The sequence below is a fragment of the Centruroides vittatus genome, unplaced genomic scaffold (genome assembly GCF_030686945.1).
Source record: "Centruroides vittatus isolate TY-2023 unplaced genomic scaffold, ASM3068694v2 contig_1168, whole genome shotgun sequence".
NCBI classification, from domain to species: domain Eukaryota; kingdom Metazoa; phylum Arthropoda; class Arachnida; order Scorpiones; family Buthidae; genus Centruroides; species Centruroides vittatus.
Window position 1 is genome coordinate 4,387,439 of NW_027120749.1, and position 19,473 is coordinate 4,406,911.

General features: G+C 26.1%; 1 protein-coding gene across 1 annotated transcript in view; it reads right to left on the reverse strand.

Annotated features, from left to right (window-relative positions):
• Positions 1–2,286: 2,286 nt before the first annotated feature.
• LOC136982344 (transcription factor LBX2-like) overlaps positions 2,287–19,473 on the reverse strand; it is a 34,763-nt gene continuing 17,576 nt past the window's right edge. Inside the window, exon 2 of the mRNA XM_067278819.1 lies at positions 2,287–3,268. Coding sequence (XP_067134920.1) covers positions 2,919–3,268 — 350 coding nt within the window. The 3' untranslated portion in view covers positions 2,287–2,918. The remainder of the gene's footprint in view (positions 3,269–19,473) is intronic.

Genomic DNA, 19,473 nt, shown 5'->3' on the forward strand with positions numbered 1-19,473 from the left:
AATAAAATTAGTAAAGCTTTAGCTGATTCATTAGTTATAAAATTGTGATATTTAATATTCTTCGAAGTAAATTCGCTCGTTAAAAATAATTTAGTTGAAAAGTAAAATTTATTAGATAAAAAAGAGACTTCATCAGCGACAAAATATTTTTAATCGTCAAACAGAAGAAGGTCTTGTTTTGATTTCTTCCGGCGATTCTGCAGATAACTTGGAACAGACTATCTTGTTTATGGTCCAAGTAATCCCTATAATCAAAACAGCTGCCAAAAACCTGAGAGTGAGTAACTCTAGATGTCTTGTGACCCGAAACTCTACGTCAGAATGAATGATAATAATCTGTTGTGCTCTTTTTTGTCATATCTTGAATTAAAGTGGTAAATGTAAGCTTTACCTCCTATTAACTTTAAGAACATTAAAATGAAACTTTCACATTTTTAAAAATAAAAATAATTTCCTTTTATTTTATTATTTAAAATGTTCCGATTTTTCATATTAAATTAGTCTTTTATTTTCTGTTTTCTTAAAGGCCTAAATATTTTAACACTTTTTTTTATTTATATTCGTTAATAACATGTGTAAATTATCTTAATTTACTTTAACGAAAGATTTTCATAAATTCGTCTCAATTATTTCGTTAAATTTAAGGAAAAACCATTAACAAACTACATAAAACATTTGTATTAATTTATGTCATAACTTATGAATAATACTACTTAACTTTTATTGAAAATATTATTGAATTTTCTGGGATTCGTGCTAGATAAATCATACACAAAGTCTGATTATCTCGATTAAAATTGTTAAAACTGCCTCTTTATCTATTTTATATGCTTGAATTAAAAGATTAAATTGAATTCTAACGTTTTGATATATTGAAGATTCTCAAATCAAGAAATGTTTGATTTTATTAAATTTTAATATTGTTCAGAATCAGATATTTAATAATTTAGATTAATCGATTACCCGATTGTTTAACTTCCCATAAATTCCTATTTATAGTTCCGTAAACGTAGTTTTGGATGTGAACATTTAAGAGCAACTATTGATAATACACACAGGTATAAGTATCACATAAGTTACATGTGTATCTGCACATAGATATCAGTATTTTTAGCAGTCTAAGAGCGAACTTTTATGGGCGTGTGGCTTAATGCCTTCCTATTACTAGAATTATACTCTCCAATCCTCTAGTAAATGGAAAACTTGACTTCTGTAATTACATATTATATAAATCAATCTTTATTACATGTTATTAGAAGAAGGCAGTTTGACACATTAAATACAGAGCGAGCAACACCACAGGGTTTTGGTACACCCCTCTCCGCTTTTGTCTTGATATTCCGAACTGGAATCTGTTGGTGGATTGTCACTTGGTCTTAATGTCACCAAAACCCATTAACAGATGGATCAAGTGGCCAAATTGCCTTTAATAAAATTATAATTTCTATTAGATTGGACTTTTCTATGGGACCTCCTAAGAAAAGTTTTCCTTCTTAATTCATTGAAAATTCATTAAATATTTTATTATTTCTTTTCATCTAAACTTTAGTTATAAGTGAGTCGTGGTGTTTTTTCGAAAGCAATCACGCATTAATTTACACCAACGTTTCCTGTAAATAAGGAAACACTGGAAAACTGTATTCTACAGTACCTTGTAGGAAAATATTATTTTTATTATATTTTGATTCACATGAAAATAATTATTTTATAAATTTTAATAACGAGTTAATTAAAATGTAATTAAATTACTAACTAAACTTCAAAAAAAGTTACTTTCACGTACAGATTTCTCAATAGAATATTCAGAAAATATAATCTTAATAAAATTATATTTAAAAGTCTAAGATTTTTATATTTACTTATAAAAAAATGTACTAAATTCAAACAAATTTTTGATAAAAACAAAATTAATAACATATGCTATGACTTAACGTGGGCTAAATTAGTTTGCGATATCAAAATTCAGATAGGTCTGTTAACAGTCCCATTTGGATACAATTACAGAAAAATAATTATAAATGCCCATTAAAAGAATAGAAAAATATGTTAATAGGAAGTATAGCTTATAAATATGCAGAAAGGAAATGAATAATTACTTCCGTATTCACTATCACTAATAAAACCGAACAACACTTTATCATCCTTGAACACTTACCTTTACAACACAATCGCAATTCAACTTCTGACATTGTAACGGTCATTACTGTAATCAGAAATTAATAATAATAATACATGAATGAGTAATAAATATGTATTAAAAAAGACTACTAACAAATTTCTGTGGAAGTATATATTTTATTTCAAACACTGGAAAGTGCAATATTGCATGAAAAGCAGCCTGAATGTCGACCTACAGATATATATATAGTTTTATATATATATTTATTTTATATAATATATTTATATTTATTTATATATATATATGTACATATTCCCTCATGTCAGAACAATCACAAACAAGTGCAGATTCACTTGAAGACTTCGAGAGAAGAATAAAATTTAAAAGCTTTCTAGAATCTAGATACTGTACAGAATTTTAACATACCTACAAGCCTATAGGTCCTAGTATTTTTTTGTGTTTTTTTTTATTTAAGTAGTTCTAAAATTTTTGGAAAAGCTTTGAATAAATTTATACAAGGAGAAACATGAACAGATTCCACGCCGAAGTATTTACACACAAAATGCAAGGCACTCAGTACATCGGGGCTATGTACACGTGATATGTAAAATCATCCGGGAAAGTACTGATCACCCTGTAAAGTCTAGAATTATTATTATTATTATTATTATCATTATTATTATTTGTGTTTTTAATTATTATTTTTGTTTAAATTCTGAATTTATGTAAAAATCCAGACATGATGTATTCATCTTTTAAATAAGTGTAGTCTTTTAAAAGTAAAATATGTACACAATGGTCAATTAGTCTTTTTATGTAGTTCCTTTTTTAACAAAGTGAGATCTTCTATATTTTCGAGTAAAGCTGAGTGAATGGGTTGAATCTTAGCAGCTGTAACATCTTTCTTCAATTCTTCCATGTCTCTCTTCAATTTTGCTCTCCGATTCTGAAACCATGTTATGACTTGGGCATTAGTAAGACCCAGCGATTGAGCGATTTCATCTCTGTCTGCTGGTGATAAGTATTTTTGATATAAGAATCTCTTTTCTAGTTCAAATATTTGATGATTTGTAAAAGCAGTCCTGGATTTTCTCTTTTTCTTTGGCTGTTGTCGATTACTGAAGAGATTCAGATGATCTCTTGAAGATTCTAGAAATTAAACAAAATTTGATTTAGAAACTTCCCATTTACAATATTTACATTTATAAAAATATAGATAAAATAATTTGTTTTTATACTCAATATAAACTAAATATATATTATATATCCCCATATAGGCCTATAAAGTTTAAAATAAAATATTCTAGCTTAATTTATAAAAACGTTAAGGCTGTCATTTTGAGTGTCACGTATAAAACTTACAATCGAAATATATTTAAGAAATTGTATCTGTGCTCATATTCTTCATAACTTGCACAGATTTTATTTATTAAAATCTCTTAAAATTAGAGGAATTCTTTAAAATCTTTAATTAAAAACGAGATACACAGATTAGTTTGTTAGTATAAGAACCAAAATAGAACCTTGTTTTACTATCTTCCACTTTATCTAATTTTAAGAAAATTTAATAAACTAATTATATCTGTGCTGTAAATCTGAACGAGAATTCATTAAACTTTACTGTCAATCAATCCGCAACTATTTATAAATTTTAAATAATGTTAAATTTCGGAGTATTTACTGTTTTTATAATTGAATTCTTTAAAAAATCTCAAGTGTATGAATCAGAATTATATAAATAATATTCATTTGTTACATGTATAAATAATAAAAAATAAATAAATTAGCTTTACTAGGAAAATCTGTAAAATAATCAATTAAAGGATTTTTAAAAAAATGACAAAAATTTACAGAAAGAATTATTTTTTTGTGGTATAAAAATTCTCGTGGAAATTATATTGCATATCGCATTGATTAATTTTTTTCAACTGTAATAAAGAAAATAATAATCGTAAAACAAAATTATTATCTGATTTATCAGATATAAAAAAAAATTTATTACAGTTGCACAGTACTGTACATTACAGTACTTCATTGAAAAAACTCTACAAATTTAAAGGAAAATTTTTATCTATAATTTTTATTTTTAATTCAAATTATTGTTCTTTAATTGTTTTTTCAATTTTAATTAAAAAGAGAAAATCATTTTTTTTAAATATCTAAACAAAGTTTTACAAAAAGCAAAAAAAAATTGATTTTACGAAAAATGATTTTTAAATACAAACAAGTATTTAAAATTACTAATTATTTAAGTTTCATTTAAAAAATAAGATATTTTATAATTTTAACTTTTATATAACGTTAAACTTTAAATTATTCGAAGTTATAATGCAGAGCGAACTAACGTTTATAGAACTGTATAAAAATTGCGATGACGATGAATATTTTCTTTTATATTTTGAAATTTATAAAAAGAAAGATTTTTAAATGTATACGTAATCATTTTATGTATTATTTAACGTATATTTCAAATGAAATTCGTTTTGTTATTGTGAGTAGTCTTACGTTATTACCAAAATCTGATTATTATCAAGCCATTTTTATACATAAAGTTATTTTATACACTTGTGAAAAACTTAAAAGTGTAGTTTAAATCATGCAATCTAAGTTTTAGATAGGTGTAAACCTTATATAATTACATAAAAAGAAGAAATAAAAAATAGAGCACGCTTAATATAGCGCAATAGGGAAATTTGTAATATAATTACTTGACCAACTGCCAATTGTATCCGACATTTTATATAAAGATTTATAAATTTGATCAATTTTATTCTTATGTTGTCATGAATAAACGTAAGAAAATAAAACTTATTATTATTATTATTACGTGATTTATCAGTTAATTTTATAAGAAGACCGCTAATTTATTTGCCTTTTCGTAATCTGTTTTTGTTGCCTATCTGAGAAATATAATACTCTAAATTGAAAATGTCTTGTATTTTTTATGCTTTATTAAGTTATATATAAACAAATCACGTGCTATTACATTTTTATTTAAAAAAAAACAGTTTATTTCTGCTATTAACCATTAGATATTAATAGATATGTCTCTATGAAAATAAACATTACACATGAAAATTGTATCTCATATTAAATTAAAAACTTAATAATATTCACTAGGTCATTTAGAATCTAATTATTCCTAATTAGTGTAAATTAAACATAATTAAATTATTAATTTTTGACGTCAAAATGAATTACAGAGCGTAACATAATTGAATAACATATCTGTAACAATCATAAATATGAATGATAACATTTAAGAGATTTTTAGCAGACCAAAATCTCGATTGTATAAATTGTAAAAGTTGTTCTTAGTAAAGAAGCAGAAATTAATTTTATTATCTCAAATTTATTATTAATTTTAATAATTTTTTATGTGTCAATTGATAAATTAAACAATATTGTTAATGAATTTGATTCTTATATATTCAGTCGAATTAGAACGGGCGAAATAGATCCTGCCTACACGAAAATGAATATTTGCTTCAAAATTGAATAGGCCTGTATGAAGATAAATAGGTTCAAATAACGAAAAATGGAAGAGAAATGATACAATTTTCAATATAAATTGTTTTTTCACAATATGTAAAATGAATATTTATAATATTTATGTAAATTTCTATTTATTTAAATGAGAAATTGAAACTCGTATGTAATATTGCACTCCGTATCTCTAAGCTTGATATGGAAGGTATGAAAGCATTTCCATTAAAGTTAACGTGATCAATATTGAAGACAATTTTTATAAAAACTAAATTTAATACGAAACTGTGAAATAAATACAGTTCTAAATAAAATTAAGCGTAAATGTATAATTTTATTTACTACATTTAAGTTCTTACTTCAAAGTCTTCTTACTTTTGAGTAATAGTTTATCTTTCTATATATAGGCCTAATAATTTTCATTTCTTCTCTATTTATAATAATATTTTTAAAATATACTCTTCAGATAATATTCTTTTGTTTTGTTTTTTAGTAAATTAAATAAAAAGTCTTCAGCATATTATGGCGAATGAAACAAATTTGTGAAAGTGCCATAAATATGTCAAAAATTAAGTATTTATTATTAGATTTTTATGCTAAATCTTTACTATTTATTCTGTTTTGCATGAAATATAGAAAGATTAACTTATTTCATTTATAGATATAAAAATTAATTAATTACGATGATAATTAATCTGTTTAAAAGATTGTTTAAATTTTAAAAAATCTAACAAACGATATTACAGTTTATTAATATTATTAAATCGGTCCCGACGAAAATATTTATTTTTTATAACTTTAAACCTAACTATATTGAGATATAACCGACTATACAGTGAGCTACATTTGTAAATAGTAATTCTACAGTAAGCTATAACCTAATATAGAGTAGATTATATCTCTAAATAGTTAGATTTAAAATTAGATTTACTATTAGAAGATTTTAAATGAAAAATCGTGAGCTAAGTTTAACTTAAAACAAAATATTTATTTGACATTTCTCAAAAAAATAATTTATATATTTATACTAAGAATTGCTGTGTGCGTTAAAGGTCTATGCGTTAAGATGCATTCAGCCTCAATTTCATTAGTTTCTATGACATACTTTCGCCTTCTGAAATCCGAAATTAATTCTTTAACAGAAATCTATGAATTAAGTAGTTTACTTTCATCTTACTGGGAAATAATTTATGAATTTTTAGATGTTATAAATAAATTAAATTGAAATTTTTTTCAAATGATTCGCATATTTATTTCTTCTAAAGGATTAAAATTATATACTACGAATATGAATATAAAGATAATTTGTAGCTAGCGATTGCAGCTAGCAAAAGCTAGCTAACATCTAGACTAACTTTAATGATACATAGAATAACTAAAAAGCTATAAAATAAAGTTTATATTTAGATAAATTTGGTTTACAATGAATAGCCTAATAACGTATAAGCAAATAATTCTTTCAATTTTGTGGATTTTCTCATATAGTAATTAAAAATTTATTAAATTCGTTTAGTTTTAAATCATTTAAATTACTAGCAACGTTTCTGATAATGATTTTCAATGATAACATTTAATATTCTGCAATTTATAATACCTTATCGTACGGTAATTGATATGCAACTAAAGTAAGCAAATAATAGTTTGTTGTTAAAACTGCAAACCTTTTAAAATATATCAAATCTATTTTAGACTAAGCTTAAAAGAAAACAATGCTTTTTATCGGAATTTTCTGCGAATCTCATCTCATCGTATCTCGAATCTTATCCAAGAACGTAACTAAAACCCGAGTCTTGAAGGATAGAAGGGAGAGTGATGAATGTGCCACTTCTAAGCGAGAGACAGTCCCATGGTCAAACTAAAATTAGTAACAGACCAACGAAGATCCCCACCCATCTCATTTAACCAAAATCAGTCGACAGTTCTCCACGTAATACATAGCAGCAGTGACAACTGGCAGGCTGTCCCTGCCTACCCTGCTGTGTCTAAAGGGGCAATTAAAGGAACTAATTGCTCCCAGATCTCTCTACACGTTTTGGCTGAGAAAACAGGAAGTGTTTTGCTATTTTATGAGTTTTACTGACAGCGATATCTTCACCATAGCACCCTGTTCAAACATAAATACAAACGAGAAGGGCAGTACTGCTACTTTGCAATATAATAGATCTGTCCACTGAGGATTTTAGCGTGTGAATTCTTAGTACAAAAATCCTTATTATGTACGAAAATTTTCATAGTGATGCAACAAATAGATAACAGTTTATTAATTTTTATAAGTGGTACTCTCTGGCTTTAATATAATAAACCGTTTAACAATCAAGTCAACAAAATCGGCCAATCTGAAGTAAAATTCTAAATTTAAATTACTCTGAATCTATTAAATTCCCTGATATATTATGCGTTAGTACGCGAATTTATGAAACATAATAGATTATTCAGAGTGAATATCAGCTTAAATGATACGGATACATTAAGCTACTATTATTATCCTTCAACATCGATTGCAGCTAGCAAAAGCTAGCATCATCTATATATGAATAATGCGTATCTGTCTAAATATTCCCAACAGATCAAGTAGATAGACAATGCAGAAAAATCACATAAAATCCATTAATTTGATTGAATAAGCATGGGCTATTCTTTATGCGGTTTGAATGCCGTCTCCCATAATATAACATTTACCTTCATTGCCAGATTTAAACGCTTTTTGACAGCTATAATTCAGTAGAATCAGTCACAGTAAGAGAAAATTTACTGGTTGAGAATCTATTACGAAAATCCATTGTTACATAACTCGGCGGAATATCGATTTATCTCGTCGAAGGAGGAAAATGAAAATTTAGCTTTTCGACTTCGTTACTTCACTTTTAATTGAGTAATTATTTTCGATGAATAGTGTCAATTCATATGGTTATTAGAGAAGAGAATAACTGCACTTGAACGACGCCTAGACCCAATTGAGTGTAGTACATAACTAATATAAACAGACTAAAGTGTATTGTACTGCACCGTTGACATAAACAAACATTGTTTAAGTCTTTTTAAGTGGATTCTAAAGATTGAATTACAATGTTGACTAGTGCATTATTTTTATTCAGTAACTATACGAGTGGAAACAGTCTCGGCAAAGCTTCATTTAATACTTCGAAGCAGTGAAACTAATCTAACTTCTACTTAACTGCGATTCTAATTCGCTTCAAGCTTTCATTTCGATTTAAATTAACCGGTAATCAATAGCTTATCCATATCATGTAATTAATAACTGGATTAAATGCGAATACATTTCAATTAATGGCAATAAACGGAGATTAAAGTTCACTTAAAAATTTTTCGCTAGATTGCAACAAGTTTAAATAATCTTTACTACTTACAAAATTAAATTTAAATTTTTCAACTTTTATCGATAATTTAGAGTCTAATTAAATCTGTTGTTTCAATGGAAATCGCAATTAGTGTTTAATTGGGTTCACTAATGAGCTATGCACGCTCTAGATAAGCTTATTTAGATGTGTAAACAATTTAAAAGCTTTATTGTTTAATTAAAATTATTATTAAAATCGTAATCTATATAATTAGAGTCCGATAACTTTGTTAATCATTTTGAAAGAACTATTCGATTCAAGTAAATGAGTTTCTCTTATGATTAACATTCATTCCGTTTATTAAAATGTGTTCCGTGGAGACAAGAACAAATCCAACGTAGCACTCTTGCTTAGATGTACAAAAATCATTTTTATAATTGCATTAATGAAAATTCATTACTATTTATATCCATTTGAAGATATTATGCATTATAATAAGTTTTAATTAGCACTAACGAGTAAGAACAAAGTGATATTTTACTCTAAGCGTGAATGTGAATGAACATATTCTATAGCATGGTTTCGTCAGAACTCTAATCATATGTTTCTTAAATACAGATCTAACAATTATTAATCGAAAAAATGTACGATAAATTATAATTAGGCCTGCAGTAAATAAGAGAAAATGTGAATTTGCAATGCATATTCTTATATATTTGTAGGATATCTAATAACAGTAAGAATTACGTGAATTTAACAAGTCTTAAACTTAAAAATTGGGTTGAAAAGTTAACGCTTTTGAAATATTTACTTCGTAAATTTATTTTAAAGCTATTTAAGATGCTGTATAGAAGTTTATTTATACTTTGATCAAAATAAAGCGCTGCAAATGTATCTAGATCTTGTTTGTTAATTATAACTTTATATGAAATTTGATTTTATTTAAATGTTTTTTATATATGCAAATAAATTTATTATTATTTTACAGGCCAAGGAAACATTATTCACTATTAAAACTTTGTTACGTAATAAAAACAGGATAATAAAGAATATTGTCAATTTTTAAGTTTAATTTTGAACGAAAATTTATTATAAATAAATATATATCAAGCCTAGATGCTCATTAAACTTCACAAATTTTTTAAAGTTAAATAAGTATATTAGAATAACATTTGAACAGTGTAAAAATAGTGTGTTTCACTAAGGAAACAATCGACAATGAGACTGTCTGAGCTCGAGAGGGAGGAATGGTCGTGACATACAATAAAACTGTCAACTGACTCCATCAAAGCAAGAAACAGGTGTGTCTCTCTTAGGTGAGGAAGAGGAACAAGTGACAGGCCACCCTGGCTGAATACACAATCCAGATCCAAGTGGCATCAGGGGTATGATAAGAAATAATTCAATATTTCTTAGAAAATATATACTTGTAAATAAATAAAGCCATCTAGACTATTAGATGTGTGGTTAACAGGTGATTCTCGGTGGTTCTCGAGGAATAATGAAGACAGAAAGAGATGTGGACGTAAGAAAGTAAACAGAGGACATGACAGACGTCCTGGTTTCTGTATGTCTACTACACATCGTAAGCTACTCTCCTAAATCACTTGACTCAGAATCGAGCCATGTGCAATCCATAGGGAACTCGAGAAGTTTTACGATTCCGGTCATAATTTTAATAACTGAGTAGGACCTATCATTGATAACTAAAAGAAGAATTACGTAGAGAATTTATTACATTAAAAAAAATTCTTTCCCATAACTAATAGAAAAAATAAAGTAGATGTAGACTTGATGTTTCTGAATAAAAACATAACTGATAAATATGTTTATAATTCTTAAATTTATTCAAATCTTAGAGATTAGCGTAATAAATTATGTTTTACATCATAGTCAAATGTAAAAATGAGGAAATTTTAAAATAAAATTTAATAAAATATAATTATAAATGGCGTAGTTAAGTTAATTTTTTTCATTATTGAACATCTAACAATGAATTCTTCTGAAGGATACTTGACGCTTGTATAGGCCTATTGGCTTCAACTAGTAAAAACAACTTAAAGAAGATTCATCAGGTGCTTATAATGTCAAGATAGAAGTTAAAATGCCCGAAGATGATTGATTGCATCATTATTGATATCCGAAATCACAATATTTGACATATAGAAGCAAATTTGTTATATTTGCCTCTTAATATTTATCTACAGATTAGCCGGAAGCCATAGAAGTACTTGTTCAGGTTTTTCACTTAAAAAATTTATTACAAGCACTCAAAACTTTAAGTCGAAGTTTATTATTTTTATTTCCAGTTGATTACTGTATTTTCCAAGTGCATTACGATTTACTCGAAACGTTTGCATTGCTTCAAAATGAACAATTCGTGAATCATTTTGTGTAAATTTACACAAATTTTATTGTGTTTTCGTGACGAGTGACTTATAATTAAAGGTAAATTTTATAAATTTAATTAGAAAGTCGGGAATCAAACTTTTGCATAAAAACAAGACAGTTTTAGTATGTTAAATATTATGAAAGTCTTTTGTGATTTATTCAAATTTGCGTGACGCAACTGCAATTATTTTGCTTAGATATAATTTTCATTATATTTTACATAAATTGCTAAAATTTTCGGTAATTTGTTTAAAAAATTTTTATGATATAACTGATAATTAGAATGTCATAAATTTACTAATTTCGTGTTGGATAATTTTACAGCCGAGAAAATTCCCTTAATAACATACCCGTTTTTCTTTCTTTTTTCTGTCTACATTATTTTGTTTTCTTGTGATATTAAAGTTAATTGTTTTTTCCCTCGTCTAAAAAGATTAAGCATTATAAATTTAATTTATAGTTGAAGAATGTTATCGTTGCATTCTTAATGAATCACTTATGCTAGATGAATTTTGATATATTCTATTGTTTCTCTTGGAATTAATAACAATTTATAACTAATTGGCTTAGCTCGATTAACGTTTTTCGGTTGATTAAATTATTTTATAAATGAGCATAATTAATTTCTAGAAAATTATTTATTTTATACAACCTTACAAGTCAAATTCTGTGAAGATAGACTAGGAAAGTCTATTCACACGTTAGGAAATTTACATAACTTCCAATACGTACAAGAAATTCTACACTGCTTATGTAGGCCTATATAGTTAAATTCTTCTTAGTTTATACTTAAAGCCCTTCATATCTAATATCTATAGGCTTGTAGCAAAACATATTAGATCTATATTAATATATTCTAGAAAGTTGCTAGTTGACGCTTTATGGTTTCCGAATACATAAATATAGGAATAAATTGTGGATTGTGATAAAAATTAAGATATAAAATTGATAAATATAATAGTGTTTCATATTTCGCAACTGAAATAACATGGTTTGAATCAAATTCTATAAGAATAGAATTAGTTTTCGATAAAATAAACTCAGTTTCCGAGGAACAGAGAAAGAATATTTTATTTAATTAATATGGTTTTCCAGATATCTTTTAAAGATGTGTTTCAAATGATTTAAATATAAACTATTTTTCATTAGGTTTTTCCGTTGATAGGTTTGTAGAAAGCCTATAATTCGAAGGAAACTTAATCTAGATTAATCCGTTATTAGAATAATCGTTTAGTGAATATATGAAATAGAACACATTACTTTTTAAGTTGATATAAGCTCGATCTTAGTTCACATTACTTGGACCATTCATACTAAAAGTTTCTAGAATTGTCATAGATCTTTTTAAGTTTTTAAAGCAAATAAATTCTTATTACTTGAAGCATATTTACAGTATAAATTACAAATACATCTTTTAATAAATTTACATTATATAATGAACTTAAAATTAAAAAATGGCCCTATTTAAATGATTAAATTTGTATTACCGCATCTATACTATCACACGGTCTGTAAGCATAGCTATAGATTCTTTTGAAAGTAAAATATATAAATAATTTAATTAAAACTTTGAAAAATTTGAGGAATTTTATTTAAATGAACTTCTTAATAAGTTATTTAATGAATTCTTTAATATTTAGAAATAAAAATTAACCAGTGAGGCTACATTTTTTGTAATATGTATCAGTAGCTTGCTTATTCGGGTATATTAAATGTATTAAATAAATGAACAAAAATACAAAAAATTTATAAACTTATTTAAATTCTTATGCATTATCAATTTTAAAAATTGAATTTATTTTATAACATATTTAGGCCTATGACTTTTAAAGTTTATATTTTATATTTAAAAAATTAATTAACTAATTTTACATTTTACAGTATTTAAGTATGGACTTGAATGTTTGTTATATAGAGGTTATATTTGGCAGATTTCAATTCACAGAATACGATTTATACTTAGATTTAAATCGATTTTATATATATAAGGCTATATATAAATTTGTCTACCCAATAAGAAATTTAAGCCTGTGTTGTACTATTGAAGCTGTTTCATGGAAGAAAAGTGTGTCTAGGAAAGAAATTCTTCGCCTAATTAAAATCCAAATTATAGATTTATTTTTAAAGATGTTTAAGAGAATTATATTTAATTTCATATAATATTAACTAGTATTAACTACTTTAAATCAAAATATATAAGAGGCCACCACGCCCATTTGTCGAAACTAATTTCAATACTCCTCTTCTACTTGGTGTAGGCGTTGCGTACTAACTGAGTGATGTAATATACTGCACCCAATGTGATAAATAGCTGACTAACAATGTCAGAGTATGTGCTGGTGACGGGTTTCTTGTCACCAACCAATGGAAGATAAAATAGAAACATCTGGCTGCTTGTCCCATCTCAAATGTCTAGAACATGTTAACACGCAAGAGAGGAAAAAAAATTAGTAACAGATACCTTCGAGCAATATGTAATAATTTTAAAGGAATTTTTTAAATTAGTTTCTACCTATCAAAATCGCACGGTCGGAATCATGTCATTGCCGTTAGGCCATAAACAGTTGGCTAGATTACAACATTGTATACCTTTTCTTAGACTGTACTAATCGTGTTTGGATGATAAATTTTCTTGATTTATTAAGCAAAACCATTTAAATATATTTATAATTGAAAGTAATTATGAATGATTTTACTGTTATTGCTAAAAAATAAAAAAAATATGCCCACTTTATTAACCAAAATTTTCTATATTTTGAATTAGTTAAAATTTTTTAATTTTTTACAACAATATCGCGTTTAGGCCAAATTTCCGTAAATTTTTATTGACAAAATCTCTAAATAAAGGCAAATACTTTCAAATAAACTCTAAAATGTAAATTTTTTAATGAAATTTGTAATGAAATTTACAGGTTAAGCGCATAAATTTTACATTTGGCAAAATTTCATTAAATTTAGCCTTGATCAAATTTTATTGACAATAAGGCTTGTCACTGATAAAAATAATAATAAACTAATAAAAAATTAACTTGATTTTTATTCAAATATTCTTTGTTTCAGCATAATTTTTTGATATTTCATGAATATTCAATTTGCTAAAGATTATTCTAACATGAACTAAACAATAAAAATTTTAATTGCACAAATTATCTGAATATCTATATATAAGATGATGTATGACTTTGACACACATGAAAAAATTAATTCATTATATGAGATCGAAATATCATCAAATCGATAACCTTCGATAGAAGGGTCCAAGTGCAGCGACAAAAATTGCTTCTCCGACCGGTTTTTTTGTATGTTTGCGTGAGAAATCAATTCATTCTACAGTACAGAGACAGGTGTATGAGCGGCAGATGACTATCATTTCCACAAACCTGTAATCTAACGTGGAACCGTCTAATGCAGACCCCCCATCAAGAGAGTGTTGATGTGAACCACTCGGAACCGAGAATATTCCAATTGTATCACATTTTACAACAGTATCTGGATGATATTTGAGGAAGGCTCCATTAATGGCGGTTATTAAGGTCTGTTGACGTCAAATAAGGCGAGACAATGATGTTAAGGAATGTCACAAGTAGTTTACGATTATTACGCACGCTAACCGAAGTATCCCTTCTCTAGTTTAATGTTTTGAAACATAAAACAACCAAGCGCATTCCATTGTTTCCAAATGGACGATTATTTGCTTGAAAATAGCAAATTTACTACTTAAACCATGAGTTTAAACTTCACTTTACTATCGCGAAAGAAGTAAAATGACGAGGAAAAACTCTTAGAAAGGAAATGAATTTTTTAAAGATTAAACATTATAGAAACTCTCACTTGTAAAAGCGGTAATAAGAGCTTTATGCTGGAGAACTTAGAATTGGATTTTAGAGAAATTGCTTATTTTAAGTGCTTGAATTCAGTAGACAACTGCTTCTTCTTGTGAAATTAACTAGTCTAATTAAAAATTAAATTTTAAAAAATTCCAAAAATATATAATATAAAGCATAAATATTCCATTCAAACATTTAGATAAGAAAATTTTTATTCTTTTCTCACATTTACCATTAAGATATTATCAGAACTTCTCTATTGTCATCACATTGTTAGATTTTTTTGTAGATTATAACCTTGCGTTCATACAATAAGGGTTAATTGATCATAAAACAATGTAAAAACATCAAATCATCATGTAATAAAATAATATACAAGTTGTATTTTAAGGCCAAATAATAACTACCAGAAAAAAATTAATTAAATTTATCAAAATATCTTTCATAAACTTAATAACAGTCAAGATATTTGAATCAATTTCTGCCTTCGGTTAATCTACTTTCAAATTTGTCATCTTATTTTTATACTTTTCTTCTAAGTAGCCATGAATAAAAAAGGCAATTTGAGATTCATCACATTAATATGAACACTGTTAGAAGCCAGTCTTGTTGCTATAAAGATCCAATACATTATTCAAGGTAATTACCAGTTGGGAGTAAGGAAAAAAAAAAAGTAAAATATCTACTTAAGTGAGGTTTGGTGAACTTCCAACAAGAAAGCGATTAGACTTTGATGATTTCTTTTTAATATTTTTATCCTAAGAAGAAAAACTCATATCTATAGTATTTAACGTCAAAACTGATAAATAGAAAATTGATATTAAAGCAAAAACTTCCATGTAAAATAGTAAGAAAAAATTGTAGAGAATGTATTTGGCAAATTTCAAAGTGATCGAGAATCCGCTTCTTATATAAAATAATTAATTAGTTGTATGAATATAATAAATTAGTTGCCTGCAGGTATGTCAACATTAATATGTCAACACAACAGCTTTTTTTTTTCTTTTACAAAATATAGAAATATAAAGTTATGTTTAACATTGATAAATTGTTTAAGGAAAGCTATTGCGATTATAAGAGCATTTTAAACACACACAAAAAAAATAAAGATTCTTAGAATAAATTATTATACTTTTCATGTTCTTCACGTTTATTTTTCAAGAAATATTAATATAAAATCTATTCCTCAATTAAAAAATTAATGATTAATTTATTTTTAGATTATTTTACGATAATTTTGTTTGATAATGAAGTATCAGCTTTCTGAAGGTCATTAAGAAAAAATTAAATTTTTTCCGAAATTCTGATAAAGCTTTAAATTATTTTCTTCTAAATCTTTGTTGATGAAATTCTAAGAAGTATTTGTTTAAAGCTAAGCTTATCATAAAAAAGCTATGCGAATTTAATGAGTAATTCTGATTTTCACAGAAGTTTAGCTCTAATAAATACATTTTAATAAGAATTATAAACTCAAATAAATATTAAAGATGCAACTATTTCGAGATTTAGATAGATGACTTCAATTACTTAAAAACAAAAAATAATTTTCTATTTTTAAATTAATTTTCTCGAGATTAATTTAGATAATTTTAAAAAAGTATTAAATTAAATTTACACCATATAAAATTTAAAAAATATCTTAAATTTATTTTATGTAGTAATTAATTAAAGGATAGAAAAATGAAGTTTTAATTGATGAACCATCGAAGAGGGGACATTCATTAGAAAGAGATTATAACCTAGTTTTTAGCCTCAATTTTTTTAATATTTTTTTTTTTATAAAGAGACAATATCTTTCAATAACTATCAATCTAGCACAAAGTTAGTTTCACAATGAACAGGAAATACGAGACATAAGCCTATACATCAAAGTAGCTAACATTGTGATTGATATAGGAGAAAAAGCCTGAGGGTCTCCTTTGCACCGCGTGGGCACGTTAAGCGTTTCGCCCATCTGACATAACATAGGAAGAGTTATTAAGATGTAGTCGGGTTAATTAAAGACAAGCAAAAAACAAGTTTGTTAGGTGGACGTAAATGAGAAGAGGCTTGGCATGACTGACGCATACACGCATACAATATAGTGTAAGATCGGGGAAAGTTCCTTGTCAAAAACGTTAATTTTGTATCTTACTCATTTTCTACCTTTTTTTAAATTTCATATATTTATTTTTTCCCCTCGAAATAATTTACTTTAAAAAATTGTTTTCGTTAGATATTATAAATTATCTCGTGACTTTAATTATTAAATATAAGCCATATTTTTCATACTAATGTAGAGAAAAATAATTAATTTTGTCTGTCATTTTGTTAAAAATTTAATATGCTTTCTTCATCTCTTTCGTACTCGAAAGTTAAACAAGTTTAATATGTTTAAAATGTTAAATATTTCCATGTAAATTTATACGAAAATCATCAAGATGTATGTAAAAATACTATTCATTCGCATAACTATCAAGTAGAAATTTAAAGTCTAATTTTGTAAATTTTTACATTACAAAGATTCAACAACACATTTTTATATATTCATATAACATAAAAGTGAAAAAGTAAACCGAGAGAAAAATCAAACCCCAAAAAATCCATTCCTCTCGTATAAAAGTAAACATGCCAACAAAAGTGCGGAGTGTAAAAATCCATTTTGTCAGATGGTTTAGCTGTAGCAAAAGTGAAAAAAGAAGAGAAAAAAAAGATTATATTTATCATCTTTACTCGACTAAATGTAAGCAAGTCACAGATATACAATTTGCAGAGAGATAAAATATATTGTGAAAGCGGATAGGGAATGACAAATAACCGTCTACTTTACAAACCCCAACATAACAGTAAGCAACGAACCAATGGCTGATCCTCTCTAGTCGACTGAGTATTTGCCAGGAATCTGCCATTTGTAAAGCCATAGAGAATTCTGTTGAACGGTAGCTGCAAAATGATAATACGGCTGAGTGAGCAACCAATCCTGCGCTAAAGTGATGTCATCTATCTCTGGATAGACTCCATTATTCTTGCACTCTACATACTCTTCGCTATCGTGTTGAAGCAGATCGATAACTAAATGATGATATCGCACTACAGAAAGCTAACGATTACAAAGCAAATTTTGTTTCTAAATAGCTTAACAAATAGATAATCAAAGCTTTATTATCCTATTTAATTTAATATTCAAGTTTAAACTCTTTATATTCTAATTCTATGTGATCTGTAACCCTTACACATTACTCGATTCAGAAAAGTTAAAAATTCAGGAAAATTTAGCAATTAATTAGGAATTTTTTCGTGCAAAAGTCATATAATTGTTTAATTAAAGTAGATTTTAAGTTTAAATAATAAATTTTATTATAATTTTATAATATAAGATTTATCTATTTGTCCATTTGTCTCAACTATAAACATTTCATAAATATTCTTCAGTTACAGTTTTTAAAATAAAAATTATTTATTTAAATCTGAATTTAATAAAAATTTATTTATTTATTTATTTATTTACTAATTTAGTTAAAAATCACTAAGTTTTTAAAATTAATTAATTAATGACGATTTTAATGTAGGTCCTATATGAAATTGAATAATCGTATAAGAAAAATAAAATAAATTAAATGCAATTAAAATTATTTTGTTTAATTGATTAATAGGCCTAAATCAGATAAGGCTGTTTTTAGAATTTAAATAATTAAATAAATCTGCTTAATTTGATAATATAGTTTAAAATGTGACTCGTGTTAAATAGGTTTAGAGTTTTCAATATTGTAATTAAATTTCGTTAAAAATTATATTAAAAATGCCTTTTTTGACATTTTAATATATTGAATTTTATGCTAATTCATAATAATAATAATAATATAGTCTATATAATATTAATATATGATATTATTGTAGATAATATGTATACTAAGCTATCAGTGCATTTAAAATGTATTTCAAGAACTCTAAAATAATTTAAAATTATTAAAAAGTAAACTTTAGAAAATAAAAACATGTAATTATGGGAAATTCAGTTATTTTTTATATAATATAATTTACAAGAACATATCCATCAAAATAATAATATTAAAATAAAATAAATAATAATAATAATATTTAAAAACACAATTAATAATTCGATAAAGAACAGTTTCAATTTAAATCGACAAGCCTATAGGCATTTTTAAAGCAAAATTACAGCACGTGCTACAAGCCATCATGCATTGAATATGGGATAAAGAACAAATTGAATCAAAGTAAAGGCAGAGCAGTCTTTCCTTACTGTTAGGCGCCGCTATATAATCAGAAAGGCACGATTTCTATGCCACCCCTAATGGCAGTCAGACCCCCCACCCCATGCACGAGCCTTGCAGTAGGATGTCGAAAATTA